We start from the raw sequence: 25388 nt of genomic DNA on the forward strand, positions 1-25388 counted from the left end.
AAGTTCTTAGTCATCGTTTGATTTGTGCTTTATTTTACGTTGGATAAAACAGGCAGTGCAGTTTAGTTATAATCAGTATAAAAAAAGTTTTTTAATTCGAATGATCAGCCGATGCCTACGCGTTACGAGTTTTCATTTTGCACCCGTTACAGTCTTCACAAACTTTGATAACTTTCGTTTGCATCTTTGTGTTTCTTCAAAGCCTCTGTAGGGATAAACAAAAATAAAAAGAAACATAGTGTGTATAAAATAATGTATAATTTTTTTTTTTTAAGGAAAAAAAAATTCATCTTCCAATGATACAGTTTTTCATATCAAAGTATAAAAGTTTTCGTAAATAATTACAAATAAAGTAAAATAATGGGTGACAAGTTAAACTTGTCGGAACGTAATGTAATTTAATGACTCGACGAAATAAAATTAAACAATAATTATTACACAACTCAATGAAATCATAATCTAAAGGTAGGTACGTACATATATGGCACTCTTATTGAATAAATAATACAAACTTACGAACATGTACAATAATAACTTATGTGTTACATCAAGCCGCGCGCAAAATAATCCTCGAGGTGTCCAGCACCCATGGGCTAAGAAGATTCTATGGCTTTGGAGATTGAAAACCTCCTCTTTCTTTTTATGCCGATTATTATATCATGGCTTTCGAGTAAGATAAACAATGTGCTCGCGGGCGCGTGTCTACTCCTTAGTATTTTATTTCTGTTAAGCGAGAAGTTATATTGCGCGTCGTAAAACTCGCGAGTCTTTATTTTTATCTGTGTCTTACTGCTCGCGGCAATATGATGCAATGAAAAACCTTCTTTAATACTGCAATGTTATCTTATCGTTATAATATGACAATGTGACGCGCAAAGTATATGTGTATAAAAAAATTCGAGAGAACCTTAAAACCAGACAAAAAAGTATATACGTATTTCTCGAACAATGACTGTGTGTGTGTGTGTGTGATTTTTTCCAATACGTGATAAATTTACAACGTGAAATGAAGTTTTATCCAGTAACACGATTATGAATTTTATCATTGTTATTATTATTATTATTTATATTGTTTAGAAATACTTAAAGCAGATACTGATTACATCCGTAAAAATGTTGAATTTACATGTTGTAAACCTTGTTTTTTCTCTTCCATACTAAATCCGAGGCGAAGGCAATCAGCGCCACTCGCCGCGGTACTTAAACATTATGCAGTTCGTATTGTTATTAAATACGTTATAATATTACGCTCTCGTTTTCATCATCATCTGGATTTTATCTAAAAACACTGGCAAAATTACGTTGTGCGCGCTTGTTAACGACGATTTCAATATTTCATCTATATGTTGTACGCGCACGTTCATCGTACAATTGTTATACATGCTCTAGTATATACATTAATATCTCGTGTCATTCTCGTTCTTATTTGTCGATAGACCGATCATTTGCAATCAAAGCTATGTGTCAATTCGTTTACATGATATCTATAACGTAGTGGTTTAATCGGCGACCTTTTCACGCATTTAGAGAATAATGTACACTAATAAATAAATAAAAGTTTCAAGCGTCCATATGCGCGATCGCGTCATAAATACATGCACGCACAAAGTTATATATATATGCATAGCTTTATAAATGTATACCGGGCTTTTAAAACATTATGCAACAACAACACGCGATAGATTCCGAAGAATAAGTAAAATAATGATGAAAGAGGCTTTTGTGCTGACTCGCGACACGTTCACTTGACAAAAAAGTTGTCCCCGCCTATAACACATGTAAAAGTTAATACAGAGCTACGATACATATAGACACATACACATGCGGATCATCAAAGAAACCAGAACCGTATATTATTCGCTTTGCAAAAACAAAGCCGTACTACATTAATTCTACACTTGCTCAGTCGTCACCAAAACTCTTCTCTTATACGTAAATATATATTTATTTATATGTATACTTTTTCCGCCCACATTGTCAATGTGTGCGAGCACGTGAATATATTATTTATTATAGCACATGTGCGTAGTATAATCGTTTGAAACTTCATTTTTTTTCCCCCTTATCCTCATAAGTATAACTTGTTTTGCGCTAGTGAAGCTGACTAGAATATTAATAATAATAATAATAATAATAATAATAACACACCGCCGCAACAAACGCACTCATATATACTTATACAGACTCGCTTGGACCTCTTTGACATTTTTTTTTTTATTGCTCTCACGTTCGTCGTCATTTTGTGGCCGGCACTCTCTACTGCAGTTGCGAATCCGCAAGAAAATCGTCGTTCCTTGTCCCAGGAAAACTGTATACACGAGCCAACAGACGAGTGCTTCAGGTTTATAGAAAATTTTTTTTCACATTATACCATTCAAGCGGCCGTAACATCGTAGTACATGCGTGTATATATTATAGATTTGCCATATTCATCGAAAAGCTATACTAATTATAGGTGAATAGCTCAGTCGAACCAAAGGACGAAAACTCCAGAGTATACAACTGACGGCGTGCCCAACGAGTCTATACGCAACTGCGGTCTCGCCAAAATATTGCCATGCACCGTGTATCACGGAAAAGCCTCCTTAGAGGATCACCATTATCGAAGTGCCGCCACCACCGTTGTTGTTGTTGTTGTTGCTGTTGCTGCTGCTGTGACTTGCGTTGCTGGCACTGCTGCTGCCGCTGCTACCGATGTTCAAGCGCAACTTGCTGCGCTTGCGACGGTAGCGGCGGCAATCGGCCCACTCCTAGGCGTTCGACTCCTTCAAATTGTCAAAGTACTGCATGATCTGGTTGTAGTCCATGCCGAGGTTCAAGTCGTCGAGACCGGCAGTGGCCGAGGAGGAGGAGGCCGTTGCCGCTACTGTCGGCACCTGGTGATTGCTGTGCGGGGGCTCGTCCAGCAGCTGCTGGAGTTGCTCGCCGTGGGTCGGCGAGCCCGAAGAATTGGACGACGACGAGGATGAGAACATCGGATTACCGACTACCGTCGCACGCTTAATCTCCCGCGAGCGGGCCCTTCGGCTACGCGCCGCTTCTGGATCCCTGCTCCGCACCTGTCGTGAAACACGTGTTAACACGGTCTAATTTATGTATTTGGGATGGAAAATCGTTTGGTTGCAACTCACCTCGACAAACGCGAGATCCGAGCTGTTGGCGGCCGCAGCAGCAGCAGTGGCTTCCTTGACCGGTTCGGGTTTGCTGTGCATCAGCGGCGAGGCGTTGCTGTTGCTGCTCCTGGACCGGCTCGACTTGCTCGGTCTGTGGTGATGGTGGTGTTTGCTACCGGACGCAGCGGCCGCTTCGTGCACTCGTCTGCCCGCGTGCTCGCCGCTGCTGTTGGTTCGCTGGTGATGGTGGCGTCGCCTTGGTGTGTCCGGCAACCGAGTGATGCCCAGGGCCGCTGTGCTGCGGTGGGGCGGCACCGGTGGCTTGTAGTCCTCGTTCCCGTTGTCGACGCTCGACATCAGGGGTACCTTGTGCCCCGGTGATTTCTCGTTGCTATACACGGCGTTGAATTTTAGTTAACTTACGACACTGGTACGAAGAGAGGGAGGAAGGGAGGTAACAAGCTGATTTGCGGCCACACTCACTCGTTCCGTTGGTGAGCCGAGGGTTTGTTGAAACTCCTGGGCGTGCGGTCACGCTTGCAGTAGGTCGTGGTGTCTATGGCCCCGGACTGCGACGATGCTCCCAAGGCTCGGCCCGTCGACGGCAGCTCCAAGTGGTTCGGGTTGTCGAAGCTCGTGCCGAGATCTAGCGTCTCGTCCTCGGCCTCCACTGCCAGCGGGTTGCTCGTCACGCGGACCTTCTTCAACAGATTATCCGAGGATTTTTCTTTTTCTTTTCCCTTTTCATGTACCCGCGCAACCGTTTCACAGGCCAAAGTTGGAGGCTTGGCCGGGTGATTGTGGTTTGATCGAAAAAGGGATTAACCATAACATAGCCTCCCCCCTTCGTTAGAAATTTTCAGTGCGCGACGATTAAAACCCCTCCAACAAGTTTGATCCGTTAAAATGTTTAATAACGAGACGCGAAACTATTACAAACTTTCGTCCGAAGCTTATAACTTTTACCCTCGGAATTCCCGCTGTTCCCACATTATATAAATTAATAAATTGATCGGTAGAAATTGAAAATTCTCGGCTTTTGGTATATCCTTTGTGATAACGTTTATCCATAATAATTTTCCGCTTCGGTGAAAATACGTTTTAACAGCTCCCGGCAAATTGTTTGAAGTTCATTGTTGCTTTTAATTAAAAAAAAAAAAAAAAAATTGGACAATGCCGGAATTCAAATCCATCAACAGGCGATAAAATAATAAGCGACTTTGAGTTTAAAAAAAGAAAAACCAGCGTACCTGCTGAGGCGCGCAGGCGGCGCGCTCGAGAGTGGCCCTCCCGAGCCACACCCAGTCGTGAGCGTTGGTCGTCGATTCCCTGGGCCTGTTCCTGTTCTGTCCGAATTGACTAGCGGCAGCTCGGGCGGCCCCGAGTACCGGGAGACCAGCGCCAAGGCCCGAAGTTGTCGAGGTCGATTCCAGTCCGGGCAGGGGCTTGAACTTCCCGGAAAAGACGACGCACGAGATCACAAAGACGACGATAGCCAGGCAAAAGGCCACCAGCAGGACGTACATGCCGATCTCGAGGGGCGAGATGCGGGCCGCGTTGCTGTGCCGGATACCCACGCCGCCGATACCTCCTGCAAGTTTCGCGGCTATCAACCCGATTTTTACGCACTGATTAATGAACGAATGAACGAACGAATGATTTGGTGTTTTCGTGAATCATGTATGGATACATCGTTGATAACAAACAGTAAGAGCGGTGCCGTCGACGTTGTGCAATGTACACATTACATAAGTATAAGGAAACTGCGTGCATGTCACCTTTAGCTCGTGCGTAACGGCATTCATTATGATAACACATACAAGGAGATGCAATGCCGAAGGAGGTAATTACCAAAGCTGTCGCGGACATTGGCATGTACTTACACATACATACACGCAATGAGCACATGTTGGGCGAAAAGCGTTTCTTACCGATCAAAATGTCGTGGAGATCGGGCGCCATGTCGCGGCCGTTCTTGCGCTCGCGGTGGTGGGCGCTGAGTCCGAGGCCACCTGCGCCACCCCCGTCGTTCTGCACGAACTCGGGCCGACTGGAGAGTTCGCTCGACGCAAAGTCCACCTCGACGCTGGCAGTGGCTGTGGCGAGGGGCAGGGCCGGCGTCTGCGAGGCAACCGAGACACCTGCGCCCCGGGCCACCTGTGACTTGGAACCTCGGCGTCCGGTTTGAAGGCGACACGCGTCGGCCAACTGGATACTGACGCGCAGTAGGTCACCGCTGCCCTCACCCACCGCGATCACACGGGGATGGTGCGAGGCCACCATGGGGGCGAACGCCACGATGTCCGGGTCCAGGTCCTCAACGACCAACTTGTAGTCGCTCACCTGTGACACGCACGATAAAACATCGATGCAGAGAGAGAGGAAAAGAGTGGACAAAAAAAACTCAAGTGTAGTCGAGACTCACGGCTATCTCTCGGAGCGGCGTCCTCGAGCCGTCCGAGAATTCGAGGTCTATGTCGAGCAGGCCCTCCTGGTACTGAGCCGTCAGCTTTCGCGTGACGGACGTCTCGGCGACGTAACCGTTCTCGATGGCGTTATCCGGGTTGATGGTCAGCTGGAGTCCCGAGACGACCTTGACCGACAGCTGGGATATGGAAACGCGGTCGTTGCCAACCCTGACCTCCTTGGCGCCGATCACGCGGCCCGTGATGGGCGACAGCACCTGCACCTCCGTGCGCCCTATACCCCGTCCCTGGACGATCCGACCCTGGATGAGGGCGGCGATTCTCGGGTCCGAGACGCGGAGCAGACTACCCACGAGATCGGTGATGCGCAGCCAGGTGCGCCGGTTCACAAAGTACGAGACCCGGCCCGAGTCGTGGTCCACGGCGAGGAAGCGCGCGTGCACCTGTACAGATCCAATTTTTTTTCTTTTTCATCCACCCACCTACATATATGTTTGTACAATAATTATGGAATCGTTAAGTTGGGTGGAAACGTCACCTCGACGGGACTCTGCTGGAACCTGAGCCGGCAGTTGGCCGCGCCGGGCGTCCGGTCGATGGAGTTGATCTCGTCCCATTTCTCGCCACTGCGGAACCTCATCTTCCCTCCGTCAATGTCCTCGGTGTCCTCTTCGCCCTCAACACCCGCAGTCTCCTCCTCCTCCTCCTCCTCGTCTTCCTCGTCGTCGTAGTCGTCCTCTCGTTCCTTGGCAGGAGCAGTGGCGGCGTCGAGGCTCCTCTTGCTCGCCTGGCCGGGACGGCTGTCGTTCAAGCTGCGCTTGTTCTTGGCGAGGTTGGGCTCGTCGGGCACCTTCCACGCCTTGATCTGGTTGAGCCGGGAGTCCGGCACCGACACCTCGAGCGGGAACTCGGGCATCCAGACGGTGAAGCGCGCCAGGCCCGTGTAGGTCCCGTACTTGACGACGACCGAGGCGTTGCTCGAGCCCCGGATCTCGGAGCCGTCCACGTACACGCTGCTGCACGAAGACGAGACCTGCGACGGACCAAAAACGATGGGTCAGAGGTATTTTAATATCGCACGGGGATGTTCTTTTTTTTTTTCTTTTTATCCTCGCAGTGACGAATGGATCGCGCGAACAGCGAATAGGAATTTTATGATTTATTTCCCCCGCTTCAGGCAGCAGTTATCTGCGAATTACTTTTGGCCCCGTCTACGATGAGCATAAATAACGGGGGAACAATAAATTACCTTGAGTACGCTCTCGTCGTCGGAGTGGCAGGAGGATTGGAGCGTGACGTCGGCCACCGTGCCCGCCTGGCTGACGATAAACACCTTCATCGCCTGAGAAATTTGCTTTCCCGTGAGCACCGCCGTGTTCATCACCTCCCAGTTCTGGAAAAATTAACACATTGTTCCCGTGTACTTATCCGCTGTTTGAGCTCGAGTTGCCTCGTCGCTCATGTATTTAGCACATTATAAGTGCGCGGGCTATTGTTCACAACGAACGGAGGTGTTGGTATTATAATATATTCTCGGGATGTTTACCATCAATTTTTGCGTCGCGCTCGTATAGAATAATGTTCGTCATCAGTTTCAAGACGCGGCTGCAACTCGCTATACGTATAATAATTATAGTTCTAAAAATAATTTGTACGTAAGTTCAACGCATAGAGGGTAAGAAAGTAATAAAAAAAAAAAAAAAAAACGAGCAGTTGATTGGCTTATTATTACCATGTAACGCTCTAAGAGCGGGAAAAAGAAAGAGACCGCGGCGTTGGCGCCAGTGGATTACGAAAACGAGAAAAACAAAGGGGTAAAAAGAGAGTAAACCCACCTTGGAGATGGGCAGCACAGCCTGTATGTCGTCCTTCTGTATCTCGAGATGGGCCTGTAGCTTTTTGCGCTCGGCGCCGCTGTTGTGGTGATGATAGTGCGACTGTTGCTGTTGCGGTTGCTGCTGCTGGTGGTGATGGTGGTGGTGGGTCTGTTGGGACTGGAAGGGCCCCGCGAGCGAGACGTTGTCCTCCTCGCCCTCCAACGCGTACCGCACGCTCCACACGATACGGCTGCCCCCGTGCTCCTTGCTCTCGGCGCTCTCGTCACTCGCCTCGAGCAGCATCGTCATTATCTCCTCGGCGGAGCTGTGGAATTTCGTTTTTTTTTCCCTACCTTGTAATCTTTTGTTTTTTCGAACGAGGGTGGGAACGGGTGTAACAGTACGCTTCGTCGTTGTCTTTTGGACAAACGTGGTATTGAGCGCGGAAAATTGTACATTTTGTTGACTATATTCAAGCAACCTTTTTTTTTCCCTTAAAGCAGGTACGTTTTGAGGTAACAAAATGTAATTAAAACTTACCAAAGAATGATTTGCCAAGCTTTCGCGCTCCAAATGAAAATTTACTTGGCATATATACGGGAGGGGACGAGGGTGGAAGATGCGGTTGTGTACGAGGTTGTGTACTCACGCGTTGGGCAGCCGGGACACGTTTTCCTTTCTCCGTGCGGTGAAGGTGGCCGCGGTGTTTTTCGTCTTTATGTCCGTCTCGACCGTCCAGTCGGGGCTGCTCGACGAGGCGTCCAGGATCTTCACTCCCGCCTTGAACTTGGCCCTTGGATTTAAAAAAAAATCATCGCTGTATAATCGCTCTTCAAAAGCTACTACTATTATGTATACTTACCCCCGGAAAAAAAGAGGTCAGCTTCAATATTCTCGGGGGTAAGCTGCTTTTACGGAAATTAGCCCCCGAGTCCATTAAAACGTGGCCCTCGTAATCAAATAACGCTGCGGCCGCGTAATTTTCACCCCGATGCCCTCGAGCACGGAAAAATGACGGCGGGAAACGCGCCGCGGATTTTAATTGATAATTTGGAATTCCGGAATTTTTATCGGCCCGTTTTTTTCACGTATACTCGTATACGCGCCGTACGTACAATGCGAGCTTAATTTACGCGCACACGCGTGAAGTTACGGTGTGCAATTTACATGCGATCAAGGGGAGCAAATCGATTCAAGCGCGGGTGAAAATCAGCGGGACGCGCGTAGAAAAAAAAAAAAAAAGAATCGCGAGCTTTTTTTAGCAAAAGTATGTCGCGTCAGAGAGGAGTTGTTTTTTCCCGGATACGGATCAAGTGCCATTTGTCAAATTGACGCATAATCCTCTTCTTTCAAAGGGTAAAGCCCATTTTATCATCATCCACATATCGTGCACTCTATATTTCAAACTCAATTATCTCTGAAAGACTCGAATCGTTTCATCAAACGCTTGTTAACTTGTCAATCAAACACGTGCCTTTCGTTTCAAAGTAAAACGAAACAAATAACCGGCGCATATCTCACGCTCGACTTGGTCCTTTTGTCACCTTGACCCGACAGCCTCCCTCCCTAAACTTATCGGCGCGACCTCCACTGTCGGGTCTGAAAGTAGGTCACCCCGTTTTCCCAACCAAGCAAGTAAACGCTCAGCGCAAAATGAAGAGGAAAAAAAGGTAGGTTGTATAACGACTAACCTGAGGACGACCGCGGCCACGGGGGGCCTTCCCTGGCCGGACTGCTTGGACGAGTGGGACTGCAGGAAAACAGGTATGTGGAGCCGTGAGCGAGGGTAGAGCGGCCCGTGGGGCACCAGGAGGGTGAGGTACTCGTCGGTCTTGAGCTCCTTGTAGGTGGCGCGGTTCGGGCCTAGGGTCACCTGGCCGAGGGGCGTCACCGGCTGGATCTGCACCTTGGGCTGGCAGTACGAGGCCGAGTCCAGCGGTACCCCGTGCCCCGGTTGTTGTTGCTGCCCGGCCTCGTCGGCGCTACGCGGCTCCAACACCGAGTACGCCAGCTGCACGACCCGCGGAAGAGTCTGAAAAGCGATGGTTGGTGTTTTTTTTTTTTTTTTTTTTTTTTTTTTATCATCATCATCATTATACAAAAACCAAGCGCGCCATCGATGCTAGCTTCGTTCCCCGGTATACACATCGGATATCCCATGGGGGATGTCCAATGTGAATTTTTTTGAAAAATGTCTCGGTAGCGCGTCCGTACGGCTTAATTTATCAGAGGCAAACATAGAGAGACAGAAAATATAGCCGCCGGCGGTGCACGCATGAACGCATTACATATAGTACTATTCCCCTGTGGTCTACAAATATTCCGCGGGTGCGGGTATCGATTCGACCCGTGCATTTTTCAAGCGGCAACTATACCTTTACGTATCTTTTAGTTTAGCGTTCGCGGTTGTGCTCCGGTTGATTGTGCCATTAAAAAAATGTCCGTGCCAACCGATGACATTTCCTTGCAAGCGCTCACAAGTATACCTACACTGCGTGTACATCGCGGCTGGTGGAACCCGCGCTCAAAGTCAATTGAAATTCTAGCCGAGGAGGAGCCGGCAGCGGAGACCTAATTACCGAGCGCGCCAAATGGAATCCCGCAAAGTTGGCGCTTGACGGGAAATAAGAAGGTCGAGTACCCCAAAACTATACAGCGTGTGTAACACCGCACGGAGCGCGCTTGGAAGAAATAACAATTGTAATGATCCTAGTTTTTAATTGTATATTTATATACGCACCTTGGCCGGTTTGACGCGACCGGCTGAATCCGGGGGCGGCAGGGGCGGCCACCAGTTGGCCGGCACGGTGATCTGGGCGAGGCAGACGCCATCCTGGCCGTCGGGGCTGCAGGCGGCGGTGAGGGGCCCGGCCTGCTGGAGATTGTCCGCGTGGTCGGTGGCCCGACTGCTGCCGGTGCTGCTCGGCTGGGGCGTCGGGGTCGCGTGGAGCAGAACGCAGACTCGCTGGTGACGGCCGAGCAGCAGTTGACGGCGACCCGTGGCTTCGCTGCCCGCGTGGAACAACACTCGTAGGACCGGAGAGTCGCGGGCTATCACCGAGCTCACCTGCAACATGGACACCAAGGGGAATGAGCGTATTTTTTTTTTTTTTTTTTTTTTTTTCGCTCCCAGTAGTCTTTTTCAGGGACACCAGAGGGACGCGATACCGCGCGGCCTTGTGGACCGAAAAGTATATATTAGTCAAGGGTATAGAGCATGGCCGGCTCGTGTATGGCCCCGAGGCTTTTCGCGATTAATGACTCTCCTGTGCGCGAACTTTAAATTGAACGTGGGAAAACGACGGAGGTGAACTTATACTGCGACGTGTGCACGAAGTATGGGTATACGTACACGTACACGCGGACGATGAGAATGGCCCAAAAAAGTAAGGATACAGCTCCGTTATGGTTATTGCGTGGGACGGCAACAAACGCCCCACTTGCGTATACATCGGGTGACACGTTTACTTTTTCCTTATTCTCTGTATAATTAAGATTTAACATTTGTTTGCGTACACTCGAGCGTGACGATGTTCTCCTTTTTCTCTACATACACCTTCTCCCTGTACTGCAAGAGGCTGATTAAGCTACCGTCGTCCTAACGTGAAATACAACTTTGTACAATGTTTACGGACACTCTTAAAAGTTACATAAAGCAAGATTGCCCCCTCCTCCCTCTCTCTCACTCGCGAAATTACCAGGGAATGAAATTGCCACTCGAACAAAGTATAGGTATAGGTGGTCCTCTGTCGCTCGGACGCGTAAAGCGAAAGGGAGAGCGAGCCGCGCGTTAAATAAGAGTCTCCGGAGGGAGCCGAGTTTTTTCTCGCTCTGGGATGATTTTTTTTTTTTTCTCTCGCGTCGCTCACGCAGGGGACTTTTGAATGAGTGAGAAGAAAAAAAATCATCGAGAGTTTGGGACGGGAGGAGGAAATTTGTTTGCCAGGGAGAGCCTTTTTGAAAAATGGCCCTGCCAAAGTTTTCACTCGAATATAGAGGAAAGCCTTTCGATTAAAAGTTACGGCCTCTTTTTTTTACCCAATGTTCCCATCCGCACAGCTCCGGCAGTTGAATTTTTTTTTTCCTCCGGACAAACGTGCCTTTTACTGCTGATCTTTCGTCGGGTATACTCTTTGCCAGCTCGCGGGAGCGCTTATGAAATTACAGTGCCCCGGCGGGTGGGACATATTACGTCTTCCGATATATCCTGGAGCAGCTTACTCTTGGGGGTGACACTCGGACGGCAGTTGGGAGGTAAAAAAAAAGTTTAAGCACCAGTAATTTTTCACGTTTTCAATGAACCAACTACGGGTTTTCGAGCTGGAATTTTAATCTCCGCGCGTTTGCGAGCCAAGGGAGGAGGACGTCCTCGTTATTTTCTGGGATATGAAAGTTTTAATTCACGCGTGTACTTTGACGTGTCCTACCTCTCAACCGTTGGATTCCGAATACTGGAGCACCGTAACGGGGAACTCAAGAGCTTTTCGAAATATCCAATCGCGTTTGCACAAAAGCTCGTACAATACGACGATGATCGAAATGGGATTTCAATGTGCGTAAACACGTTCTCTCTTTTGAACTAAAAGTCGCTGTACGCTACGTCGATGGGTGTACGTCTCCCGGGGAGCGCTCCGTCTTTTTACATTCAGGAAAGTATGTCGAAGAGTCAACGCTCCTTTTTATGAAATTCCATTTGATGAAATACGCGTAAGTATGTGCTCGCGTTGCTTTGAAACTGTTTCCGTCCAATTGGGCTTTTAGAAAACCCTGTAACGGAAATTCCTTGAAATTTCAAAAGTAGGTTTTTTTTCTCCACATTTCGACTCAATTCCAAGATGGCAAAAATATAAAATTGAAACGCCGAGAGGAAAAGTAGGACGCGAGTCGATGTCAATTTAACTTGTGCGCGGTCGTGCATCAGTTTTAATCATCGCTATAAATATACCAGTGGAGGAAACTCAATTGAGTGAAATATGTAGACTCTTTTTGTTGAGGGGTGAAAAAAAAAAAAAAAAAATTAATCAATATTCACTGTGACATTATCAATCTTAATTTAACGTCGAGTCAATTTTATTGCCAATAAAGATGACGGGCAACGCTTTCGCGAGCAAAAACGTATTTCAAAAATGACGTTGCGAGCAGAGTTCAAAGGGAAAATGTAATATTGTACCGGGGAGTTTTTTGATAATGTACGTGATAAAACGCTCTCGTTCGGGGGAAGAATAATGTAATATGCTCCGAAAAAGAGGAATCGATAGTAACATTTTCTATAATTTCGTGAGTCGTATCGATGATAAAAATAAAAAAAAAAGAGTAAACTCACGATGTGCGCCGACATGTCGAGGTGCCGAGCGCCGAGCTCCTGGACCTCGAGCAGGGCCGAGTTGGCGAGTCCGCTGGCGTTGTTCTTCTTGGGATCCAAGTCGGGCACGGGGAGCACGTCCAGGGGATCGGGCACGATGTACCTCGCGGGCACGGTCTGTTTGGTGCTGAAGGGCCCGTAAGTCGCTCGCACCGAGACGGGCTCGCTCGTCTGGAAGACGGTGAACTTGTCGACCGACAGCGTCGACGAGCCCTGGGACGAGGCCGATGACGACGAGGAGGCCGAGGACGACGCGGACGACGAGGTGGTGGCACCTCCGCTTGGAGCCAGGTCCATGCGAGACACCCCCGACATGTAGAACTGCCGGGGTACTTGTTTCAGGAAGAAGCCACCTTCCTTGCTCTCGAAGTGCACCTCGACCGACGCCGCCACATCTGCAACGATAAACGGGAGGGAAGATTTACTTTTGGTGATTTTGTTTCAGTCGATGTACATTTAATATATACAAGAACATCTTGCAGGACAAATGTATTACTTTTAGAAAATTTGAGTGACCGGTCCTTTTCAGGGCAACTGTTTTACTGTTGTGATTGCTATACAATACTTGATTTTGCAACGTCTTTCAGCTGATGGTATTTTAATTAAGGTAAAACCAATTCAATTAAAAGTCAAAACAACAAATGTTTTTTTTTTTTTTTTTTCTATGCGCGACTATCAACAGTAATACTTATTTTTCCATAAGCGCATATGGAATTTTCGTGTTTTTTGCAACGAAAAAAAAAAAAAAAAAAAACATTTAATGTTTTGACTTTTAATTGACTTGGTATTACCTTACTTAAAATGCCATCAACTGAAATACTTTGCAAAATCAAGTATTGTACAGCAATCATAACAGTAAAACAGTTGCCCTGAAAAGGACCGATCACTCAAGCGCCTTAAAGTCTCAACCTTCGTACCATGTTAAAAAAATCTCGGTAGCAGAGAGATAATACAAGTAATGTAGACCCACGTCAACAAATACCTCTACTCCCCATCAGTTAACCTGTACCGTATTAAAACCGAAAGCTCACCCGCGCGGGCACGAATATCTACAGTTACAAAGCCTTATATTTGTGTACACTCGGTGATGCTTTTGTACTTCCGGCTTTGGCTGTGCACAAAATGTCATTCGCATATAAACGCACAGGAGCACCGAAACCTCACCACCGAATCGCACAAGGGTTGAAACGCCTCGGAGAGAAAGAGCAGGGTATTCGGGGCTCGTACGGAGCCAGCCTCTCTCTTTCGGGGACTATATGTAAATAGAGAGAGGAGGAGGAGGGCCATTTCTACTGTTCACGCCAGACTTGTACGGCTTCGGAAAGGGACGCTAGAGAGAGAGAGAGAGAGAGAGATCAAAAGACCCGAGACTTCAATAATACTTTTCGGGAAAAGGCTTCCAAGCGGAGGGTACATACAGAAGTAAGTAGTGCAAGGAACCGAGGAACTCGCTACGTTTAAAGGGAATGCGTTTTCCCTCTCTCAGCGACTCGATCGTCTCGCAGGTATTATGTGCTCTCCTTCTTTTTCGAAAGACACATCGTTTCGGGGTGAACGAATGACTCTCGCGTGGTTCTCAGCGGAGCATTGACTCTAATGCTCGTGATAAAATGAAATTGAAAGAGAGAAAAAAGAAAAGGATAAGGAACGAGCTGACCCCGTGCACCGGTGAGAGGTACGTATTACGACCGAGAGTACCATGGTACCTGCAGTACGAGCCGCCGTTTGCCAAAGACAAACTGCTACGGCCACCGTCGAGAGGTAAAAATGCCCGGTATCCTCCGCTACATGGCTCGTGCGCGGGTGGTAAAACAACACGAGGATCCAATTCGTCGCAGTTATGAAATTTACGGGCGCGCAGTCGGAAAAACTATATTTTATTTGCACGTCACTCGCTACTCTCGGACACGAGGAATTTGTTTGTTCGTAAAAGTAGGTATGCGAGGTGCATCCAACGGAATCGTAGACTGACTTTTAGCTTCGGTTCGGGGTCGACGTGTTAACAACAAACGAACGGTCGAGAAGTCATGATTTTTAAGCACAACTTTCGAGAGCCCATATGAGACGGTAGCGAGCAAAGTTCGGCCATAGCCCTGTTATACGTAAAATCCTTCGATAAATTGCATTTCAACCCCATCACCCAGTATCAATGTATCTACATGAAGCGTAACATCGGTGCACTAGAACGGAGTCACCGGAATCTCGACTGTTAAGTAGAGAGAGGTCAAGCTTTCGAGGAGCTCGACGCTCTACACAGGTATATATGTATATGTGGACACTGTTAGTCTAGCGCGTTCCCTAATGCGCGTGTCGCGTATGTGCCCGAGGCAAGAAGAAGCAAGAAGGGCCCCAGGACCAGTGCACCCGCTCTCGTTCGTGTATAGGGCGTAGGGCAAGTTTCTTCCCTCGTCGCGACCAACTACCCTATCCCTCGTTCCCTTGCACCCCAGACCACCACAGCCCACCCCTTTTCTCTCGAGAACCACTCGAGATGCAGGAGCACTCTCGTCGAGCGGTATATGTATACGTACCCGCGGTGCAAGTGCAGAACGGGGTTGAGCCGAGGGAGAGGGAAAAATCGTGGTTGTAAGACAAAAAAAAAAAAAAAAAAAAAAAAAAGATGCACCCGGAAGGCTCGACGAACTCTCTTATGGGTATACCTATATAGTCGTAGTTCTGCTCTTTGGGTGTACATGCGTTGTACAGCGGAAGGAGGTTGATGGATGTATAGAAAAAAAAGGTTGGAAATGAAGAGGACGAGGGCGCTGATCCGCCAGGGATTTTGTTTTTCAAGGGAGGCAAAAGAGGAATGGCAGTGCTTTGGACGCTTGCCCGGAAAATGGCCGAACAATCCGAGCTCGAATCACGCTGGATGGGCTCCCTAATGAGGTGGCGTGCCAGTCGGCGATGGGAAAATGTATAAGTATAATGCAGGAAAGAGGGGCTCGGTGGATAGGGGGGATTACGTTTCTTGGGTAAATTAGGACGATACAAATTTTCTTTTTGTTTTTTTTTTCTGTCGTCTCATATTTTTCTGGCAACTGCTTGATTTATTGGCGAATGAAGGAATGGAGCCTTTCTGGGTTCGTACAGAAGAATGGATAATTTGTACTGCATGCAGTGGGATTAATGATGGTTTTTTTCTCTTTTTGGTCTTGTTGAAAAGAGGCAAAAAATAGTGGAGTTGATGTAAGAAAAAAACAAAATAAATAAAAATTGTGAAAAGGTTGTTTGTCGTTGGAAAATTCGCAATGACAACATTTACCCCAAAATCAGCCTGGAGAGCACTTTAAGGACCATTAGATTGATCGCCCGACTACCCGATACGTCATCATAATATTGAAATGGCTAATGTATTTGGATACACAATCAACGAATATGGATATAAAATAAATCGAAATTGCACTTGTAAATTATTTTGTTAACTAAATTGAAATAAGAAAAAAACAAAATAAATAAAAATTGTGAAAAGGTTGTTTGTCGTTGGAAAATTCGCAATGACAACATTTACCCCAAAATCAGCCTGGAGAGCACTTTAAGGACCATTAGATTGATCGCCCGACTACCCGATACGTCATCATAATATTGAAATGGCTAATGTATTTGGATACACAATCAACGAATATGGATATAAAATAAATCGAAATTGCACTTGTAAATTATTTTGTTAACTAAATTGAAATAAGAAAAAAACAAAATAAATAAAAATTGTGAAAAGGTTGTTTGTCGTTGGAAAATTCGCAATGACAACATTTACCCCAAAATCAGCCTGGAGAGCACTTTAAGGACCATTAGATTGATCGCCCGACTACCCGATACGTCATCATAATATTGAAATGGCTAATGTATTTGGATACACAATCAACGAATATGGATATAAAATAAATCGAAATTGCACTTGTAAATTATTTTATTAACTAAATTGAAATAAGAAAAAAACAAAATAAATAAAAATTGTGAAAAGGTTGTTTGTCGTTGGAAAATTCGCAATGACAACATTTACCCCAAAATCAGCCTGGAGAGCACTTTAAGGACCATTAGATTGATCGCCCGACTACCCAATACGTCATCATAATATTGAAATGGCTAATGTGTTTGGATACACAATCAACGAATATGGATTTAAAATAAATCGAAATTGCACTTGTAAATTATTTTGTTGACTAAATTGAAATAATTACCCTGGTTTCGTGCAAGCATCGTACGATGAAGTTATTTTTTTTTTTTTTTTTTTTTTTTTTTTTTTTGTGAAAAATACATTATTGTACATATTGTAGTAAATACAATCGATAAATCGTTCATTTGCATACATTCACACAAATCAATTATTCGGAATCAAGAGATTTGCTGGAGATTTGTGTAAAATAATTAATCGATAGGGCAGGTGTATATATATATATACGTTTGAGGGGTTCATCGTTGAATTTCCAATACCAATGAGATTAATCAAACGTAATTGCGACAATTCTTCCGTACACAATATCAAAAATATCGCATTTCACGAATAATCGATAAAATTCAATGGTAGTACCGTTCTGTCCATTGAGTTAAATAAACACATGTGCTTCAAAAAATTGAGCCTGTGCACGAGGCAAAGCTCAAACACGCAGGCCGAAAGTTTATGTTCCCTCGCTAACCCAGTGGACGACGTTGATTCGGAGTGACGGGAAGATAAGAGAGAGAGAAACACTTTTTTCAAAAAAAGTCCCAACTCTAGCGTCAAAGCGAGCAAGACAAGGTATCTCTCGGTGCAAATTGAGTGGACGACACGCAAGAGGCGGGGCACACTCTCGCCATCGTCATCCCGCATAATAACATGCCCATAGGTATACACACACCACGTGTATCACGAGAGCCCATCAGTGGTCGTCGTCACTTGTGCTGCGGGCTTACAAAACCCAGAGAGCCCAACCAGACACTTGGGCCCACCGCAAAAGAGAGAGATAGCTCTCTTCTTTTTCTCCGGTTCAACGGTATACATATGTATGTATGTATGTATGTTACACTGTAAGTATACACGAGAGGCGCACAAAAAACGCGGCTGTCGTTGCGACAATTAGTCGACAGACGACAGCTGCCGCGTAAGTATACTCGCGAAACAAAATAAAAAGATGGAGAAATACGTATGTACCAAGAAAAAAGAAAAAAAAAAAACTGCACTTGTGTGCGGCTCGAGTCAAAGAAGGAGGTGGTAGCGTATATAATAATGTACTCGCTGTAGGCAGAACTACAGGACGGAGAGGGAGGTATTAAAAGCAGTCGAGGAGAGCTGGTTCGCGCTGTGGTGATATCCTTTCAAGTGGCCGTAGGGCCTTGGTCGACGGAATTAACGCCTCGGCAAGTGGGATCCCTCCACCTACATCTACAGTGGCCGAGAGAGGAAAAAAGAGACCGGGTATCAGAGCGTTGGCCCGGCAGCTGCCGGAGGAAAAGCCTCTGCTCTCTGAGATGATGCGCTCTTTTCTTTTTTCTTTTTTTTTTTTTTTCCCCATCTTTTCCGTGCGGGCGCCTCTCTCGGGAGGGAATCACCGCCTCGAAGCTCTCAGCCCTGAGGGATATCCCCTTTCGGTATACCCGTTGGCGTCAGAGCATCAGCTGATCTTGACCTGCCGTCGGATGCAGCTTTGTTTCCCCCGAAGCCTGCTCCACTTTCTCACGCTTTTCTCTCTCCCACGAGGAGGGAGTGCAACGCACACGTGGTCACCACCGAGAGCTCGACGACGGTGGAGTTGGCGGAGAACCAGAGCTGCTGGAATTTCGTCGGTGCATCTGCTGCACACCCAAGCATATGCGGACGGGGAGGAGCGCGTGTGTATTTATCGTGTGTATCATAGATACCAGCTCTCTCTCTCTTTTTTTGCGTCTCCTTTGTTTTTTCAACCATTGTTGCGGCTGATACGCGACACCGGGGACCGGATTGCTATGCCGTAGAGAGATTTTTCAGCTGTAGTGTATTATACGACGAGTGGCTTGCAATTTAGCGGCTCTCGAATGCGCTCTATACGTACGGACTCGGGTTGATTGTTGGGATTTTTTTTTCTCCCCTTTCGTTTCGTTCTTTGAGTGGATTGGAAAATGATACGTGTGTGCGAGAGAGAAGTTTTTTTTTTTTTTTTTTTTTTTTTTTTCCAGATGTATCGACATTCAATATTTTTAACTTTGAATCAGTCCTCAGGGGGTGGTGGAGTTTTCAATTTCAATTGGCTTGTTTGCGCATGAAATTTCGAAGTTTCGGGGTACGGAACTGGTATCTTTGAGTGACGTTGGAGAGAAAAAAAAAACGCAACACGAGTTAGCTTTTCACAGGAAAAATAACGTTATATTTTCAACCATCTGCGCTCACATGGAAGGTTATAACAAACAAAAAAGGAAAACACATCAATTTTATTGACTCGATGAAGGTAGAGAGGTTATTTGTTGTTGGGAGCTAACATAAAAAAGAATCGCAGTGGAACTCAGGGAATTTCATTTTTCCTCTGCTAGCTCAAAACGTAGGTATATAAGACGCGTTTTTTCGAGGATAAAACAAATCAAGCCAATAACCCTTTCTGTTTTTTATCGGTCGAACAAAAATTTCGCGTAAAAAATTGCTCGATACAAATAAAACTATGTTCCCAAATTGACACACATACAGTGGCTCGATAACGACGTTAAAAAGTTCAAAGGAGGCATGATTCCATTATACCGTACCCCCTCGATGGAGTTGCCCTCGGCGTAGTCAGCAAAGTTTAATATATTCCGTGAAAAAAACGAGGGGGGGGGGTGAGGGGGCAAGACGCCCTTTTATAATAGGATTATCGGTGCTCATCGAGAATCTTTTAAGCTGCTCGGCGAGAACGTGCCTGAGGATTCTTCTCCGCCATCGGCTTCCGGTGCGATATATAATTTCAGCCGAGTAGACAAAAAACCCAAGCGCCCGCTACTACACGGTGCAACTCTGTGAGGCTGCCTTGGTGGTGAAATATTTGTTCGATGAAGAAGAAAAAAAAAAAAAAATACAATGTACGGGGTTGTTCCAAAAATATTATCGAACATAAAAAAGGGTGACAATAAGCTTGGAGGGAGTTGTATCGTCGATCCAAGAAAGCAACAGGGTTTTTTTATTTACAGCATATAACCAAAGCCGAGGATAAAAATTACGGTAGGTACGAAAAATTCTTAAAATATACCGACGTATAAAATAACCGATGAACGCTCCATCGAGCTTTTTCCCCGTGTGCACGTCATACACTCGGCTATATTGCAATTTACATTGCACAGCTTATAATAACATTTGCATCAAGCAAATAGATTTACTATTTTGTATTAAAAAAAAAACACTACATCGCTTCAACGCAAATATATATTATGTGACGTGCATACGTGTAGGTAAGCGTTAAAATCAACACGGAGTTTCATTTTTATTTTTTAATCCGATGTGTGTCAAATGCACTTTCGTAGCGTTTTACAAGGCAGCAGTAACGCGTTTACGTGCATGTGAATGCACAAACTGTATACGGCTGACACTACACGATTTCCCCTACTCGATGCACAGATGTAAATATCACTTAATGGAACACTAGATAGGCGCAAGCATCAATATTTTACAGTTTTAAACCATATTGACTTCCTTTTCCATCGAAGCCGACTCACCATAAACGCGACCATATTTTGCCGTATACTACGCTTAGTCAAAGTCCACAGTCCCCCTCGTCAACACTACAGAATTCATCATCACCCCCCCGCCGATCGGCTGATCAAATCTGTCCGCGTGAACGCGCGCTCGGGGTCGAACATCATCCCCTTGCTCCTCTCGCGAGTGATCAAAATGTAAATCAGAGCCCGGGAGACGATCGCCAGGCTGAATTATATCTCTCGCTGATCAGCTTGTCCGACCTGTATGTATACGTATACCTACAAGCTACGCTATCGTCTCCGCGACTCGGGACCGGTGATTTACGCGATCCTCGAAACCAATGTACTTACGGACCTCTCCAACTGTTACCTATACCCCCTCGTTCGAAGGAGTCCCGATAAATATGGGTCGAAAATCAATGATTTATTTGTGCAAACTCAGACAGGGAAAGGGGGAGTGCATTTGTATTCGTTCTGGAAAACAACAGCCGACTCCAAAGAGCAGGCGTATCGGTGCCTGTGTAACGAAACGAAACAAAACAAGGAGCCAGCAGCTCTCCCATCGGAATGGATGAGTCTTGTTCCCAAAGGTCGGCGCGTTATACGCACAGGTGAAACATCCCTGGTAGAAACGTTACTACATAAACTGGCTAGAAACTCGTCAACATATTATAAGCCCATTTACGTATGTGCATTGACGAGTTTCTAGCCAGTTTATGCATAGTAACGTTTCTACCAGGGATGTGCCCGTGGGAATATATAACACATAACATAGGGTTCGCGAAGCTTCTCCGATTAGCTTTTCAAGGCAATGTAATAACAAGTTACTCCCATACGTCACGCCAAGTCCGCGACTCAATTTTCAAATCGAGGCTCACTCTCTATGTGCATCGCACCCATACCTTTAAGTATATAGGGAAACCTCGCAGTGGACGTGTGAAATGGCAAAGGGGTGCGGGGATTAAGGGGGAGGGGGGTGGTATATACGGAGGTGCTGGCACGCGACACACCGGCAGAGCTATGATTTTAATATGGCTCGGGAGGATTAGGATTTGCGGGAGACGGAGAGTTTGTTGGCGCTAGTTGAGATTAAAGCTTTCGCGAGGATTCTGCTGGGCTTTGGTGTTGATTTACCTACTTGCAGGATGCCTACGTCTACGTGCTATGACTGCTAAATGGTTTTACCGTATTTGCACGCATGTATAAGGATTCGGCCGGTGATGTATCATGATTCGAGAGATATGTTGGATGTACCTACATTTGGGTTGACGTATGGGAAAAGAATTGTATGATTAGCTAACAACTGATTAAATTTCTTTTTATTACTATTATTTGTGAAAAGAGCTTTTTTTGCGTTAATATTTTTGTACCACGAAAAAACGAAGAGCACCAATGTATGCTAAAAGGACACGCATAAAACGGAGAGCATTAGTATGGGCAGTAGAAGAAGAAGCGATGGAATGATAAACTTTTTATTATTATATTGTTATTTTCTTTGACCAAAAAGAGAATTGAAAAATAAGATGGAAAAATAGCTCGTTGGCCGTCTATGACCTGAAAATATTTTAAAAATAAAAAGAAACGATGAAAAGGAGCTTATGCTCTGTTAGCATGAAAAACGCGAGGTCAAACACATTTTCAATGAACAAATCATCAACGTGGCTTTTGAACTATTTTAAATGCAAAGTACTGTAAACACGTTTCAGCTGTTCCGGCGAAAACAGTTTATAATAGCATATCCCGAAAGAGAAAAAAAATGCAAATTACAGTTCTATGCAAACGATGTTATTGAAACTGGGGTGGTGTAGTTCGAAATACTTTTTTGTTTTACTAATTCAATTTATCTCGTGGAATCAATTTTCAAAGTATCGTTTTCACATTACCCTAAATAAAATCGAAGCATATCGGCGATATTGTCCAACGAGCCATATGCTGATAGTGGATCTAATAACACTTGGAGACACGCGAGAAGAGCCCCCCACGGAGTTCCGTACTAAAATGAGTTAACTGTAAAACAGTTCCGAGTCACGTACCTGGGCCAAAAAAGGACGAAAAATTGAGACTACCGCGGGTTAATCGCGCGAAAGAGGTTTGCCGACCGCGAAGCCTGGTGATGATTTCCATCCTGCATACACGTTTTGCGTAGTGTAATAAAAGTGTCTGCCGAGTTTCGAAGTTTTCTTTTTTCGCTACAACAAATTGCGGAAGAACAATCGTTTAGCAAGACGAGCTTTTGAGCACCAAAGTGCAACGTTTGATCCAAAAATGGATGAACGAAAGGCTTTTTAGCGGTACAGAGCTACAAAATTAATTTTTCATTGATTAAACAAATAAAAGGTTTTTCGGAAAAATGAGCCACACACTCTCGTGACTCTCGAATAATGATACACAATGTGCATAATATTGTACTACATCAGGTTTCAAGCGCAGTAAATAGTTTTACTTATTTTCTCAACAGGTAACGTTATCGAGTGGAATTTCGAGTTGATCTCACTTCCACCCGGATTTAAGTAGTTGATTGCAAGGTGAGAAGAAAAAAAAAAACAACTTTCACAACTGCTTATAATGTATCACACACCCAATGGAGCACTAACGTTCAAGTGATCCATCAATTACTACCGAAAAACAAGTCATTTGCATAACTCGGTTAAATGAAAAAGTTTCCCGAAAGATACACGAAAAATCATCACGTATATAATATGTACATATCACTCGGATGTGGGCTTTCCCAAATCATGTAAAACACTAATCATCGATTAAAAAGAAAAAAAAAAGTCCCTGCGTCAGTACAAAACAGCCCTTCATAACTCTCGCGTTGGTATATATTGTAAAAGCTATGCAGTATTGCATAAAAGTATAGTCAAAGCCGCGATCGAGCTACGCGGGCACGTCTTCCTCGACGAAGCGACAGCCGCGGTAGCAACCACGGGACGAACGAGGGACTTTGTTACTCTTGATCTTTCCGAGTGAGGGAGAGAGAAAAAAAACGTCTCAAAGAGGAGGTAGCGGTCCGAGAAAAAATCAGCCACAGCAGCACAAAGGAGGCGAAGGAAATGAAGAAAAAAAAAGGAACAGTAGAGCACCTATACAAGAACGTGAGAGGATTATTCCGGGCGGGGCTTGAGCGCGGGTGTAAGTATATTTGTACCCTACATTACATGTATTCGTGCAGAGTACATCATTAGAGCTTCTTATGTATATATATATTCCACGCCTACCTGAACGTATCATACGAGACTTTTCGGATCCATTCGAGCGTGGAAGGAAGGAACAGACACTCACCCACTCAGTGAAGGATCTCGGTCGAGAGGAAGGGGGGGTTGTGCTGCTGATGGTGACGTTGGCGTGACGAGGGCGACGATGATTGCACCATGTTCCGTTTGCTCGGGTGGATGTAACACGTCAAAAGGACAGGTATAGGTAGGTGTATACACGCCCGGGTGTTGTGTACGCAGGAGTGTGCCATCAGGGCGGGAGAAGTGCTTTTGGCGGGTCCGTACTACACCTACTCCGAGTTAATGCGGTTTTCGAGCGGCTCTGATGGCTGTGGGAAAAAATTACGCGTCAGAGGCTCCGAGAGCGAAGCAATAAGGAGCGAGACGGGAAAAAGCCGCGGGCTTGGGAGTCGCGTATATATGTGGAGCTTTTCCAGGTCGGGATTCGTGCTTTGGTTTATTTTTTGCAACTGTACCGTTGGAGTGATGCTGCCTTGAAAGTATTCGATACACATGCTCGTTATCGCATTATATTCGAGGAGAATCCTCATCGGCACGCCACTCGAAGGGTTTTTTTTTTCCTTCGATAAACCAAACATTTTTTTTTCTTAAGTAAGTACAGTCGGCGAGTGATAAGCAAAATGAGATTTGCACTTTTTTTTTTTTCTTTTTCTGTTGAGTAATTCGACTGCGCCCGTTCCCCGTCGAGTGCTGCCGGGTCGACCTCCCACTGCAGCTGCCGCTGCATAGTAAGAGAAAAAGAACACAAAGAGCAAGTTTCGAGTGTCGTTTGCTCGAGAGCTTCTGTGTTCTCAAGCCATTACACTTGACCATACGTGCGAAATTCAGCACTTGTGTACACATCTCGTGTATGCATATTTATGCGCATAACTGCAATTGCAAGCTTGAACATTTCCTCTGTGCACTTGCTAAACAAGTTTTTATACTTTATTATTTTATTTTTTTTTTTTTCTTCTCAATTTTAAATTGAACTCAATTGTTTGGTTCATTAAAGATCTTGAAAAAATTAGCGGTACATTGAGTAGACAATTGTTTGGTTAATAAGTATAGAGAAAGAGTAAGGGTTTCAGTGTAACGTTGCGTAAAGTCTCGAGTTCTCGACGACCAAGGGCTAAAACAGCGCGTAAAAGCAAGGGAGAAGCGTCAAAGTCAGCACTGAAACTCGACACGCTTTTCGAGAGAGTCGAGAAGGGTAATTAGAACTCCTTATACGTGAAAGCCAAAATTCCCGCGCTATGTCGCGATGCGGCAAATTGGCAGAGAGGCTATATTATGTACGGCGTAAAATTATTTCATCGGGAGCTCGTGCGAATGAGTTTACGCATAGTCAATATTTATGCTAAAGGGAACTAGGAACTTGTGTACTTACTTTTAGTGCCAAAGCAGTTTAGGGTTTACATTATGTATACACCAGGCGAAAAACGCCTAGTTGGATGGAAATGGTTTACGATAAAAGTAGTTTTAACTTGAAAATAGAGCAACTAAAGTTTTTTTTTTTTTTTTATTGTACAAACAGAGGTTACTCGTGGGGGTTCCCTGTCTTTTTTCATTATTCATTAGACCTTATGAGCACTTGGCCGTGTATTTATACGGTGGGGAAAATAGCACAGGTACTTTTATCAGAGGTACCAGTTACTCGAAATTAATGACACAGTAAACGGAAATGCGCAACTCGAGTCCTTTTAAAAATGCTTTTGACGCATAACAAACGTTTTAATTTGAAAACGTATCTCTGTAAATAACTTTTGGTGAATTCTAGACTTTTAGATGAGTGGTTTTTATAACGTAGTAATTCGTAATACCAGAAACTCTACATATAA

At 45.3% G+C, this 25388-nt stretch overlaps 1 protein-coding gene across 2 annotated transcripts in view; it reads right to left on the reverse strand.

Annotated features, from left to right (window-relative positions):
- Window positions 1-968: 968 nt before the first annotated feature.
- Window positions 969-25388, reverse strand: part of dtn (transmembrane protein 132C dtn) — a 72411-nt gene continuing 47991 nt past the window's right edge. The window contains exons 2-14 of one of the 2 annotated variants that reach the window (XM_089595848.1): window positions 12680-13113; window positions 10097-10423; window positions 9048-9388; window positions 8006-8149; window positions 7375-7681; window positions 6789-6932; window positions 6078-6572; window positions 5539-5982; window positions 5045-5456; window positions 4364-4704; window positions 3597-3811; window positions 3132-3504; window positions 969-3059 (exon numbers count right to left, since the gene is read on the reverse strand). In XM_089595848.1, the coding sequence (XP_089451974.1) occupies window positions 2751-3059; window positions 3132-3504; window positions 3597-3811; window positions 4364-4704; window positions 5045-5456; window positions 5539-5982; window positions 6078-6572; window positions 6789-6932; window positions 7375-7681; window positions 8006-8149; window positions 9048-9388; window positions 10097-10423; window positions 12680-13113 (4286 nt within the window). In that variant the 3' untranslated portion in view covers window positions 969-2750. Of the gene's footprint in view, window positions 3060-3131; window positions 3505-3596; window positions 3815-4363; window positions 4705-5044; window positions 5457-5538; window positions 5983-6077; window positions 6573-6788; window positions 6933-7374; window positions 7682-8005; window positions 8150-9047; window positions 9389-10096; window positions 10424-12679; window positions 13114-25388 lie in introns of both variants that reach the window. The other variant, XM_023389775.2, reaches the window with a different exon arrangement.

The sequence above is a fragment of the Copidosoma floridanum genome, unplaced genomic scaffold (genome assembly GCF_036245765.1).
Source record: "Copidosoma floridanum isolate Cflo_tuat_1 unplaced genomic scaffold, Cflo_Japanese_pri ptg000029l, whole genome shotgun sequence".
In the NCBI taxonomy this organism is placed as follows: Eukaryota; Metazoa; Arthropoda; class Insecta; order Hymenoptera; family Encyrtidae; genus Copidosoma; species Copidosoma floridanum.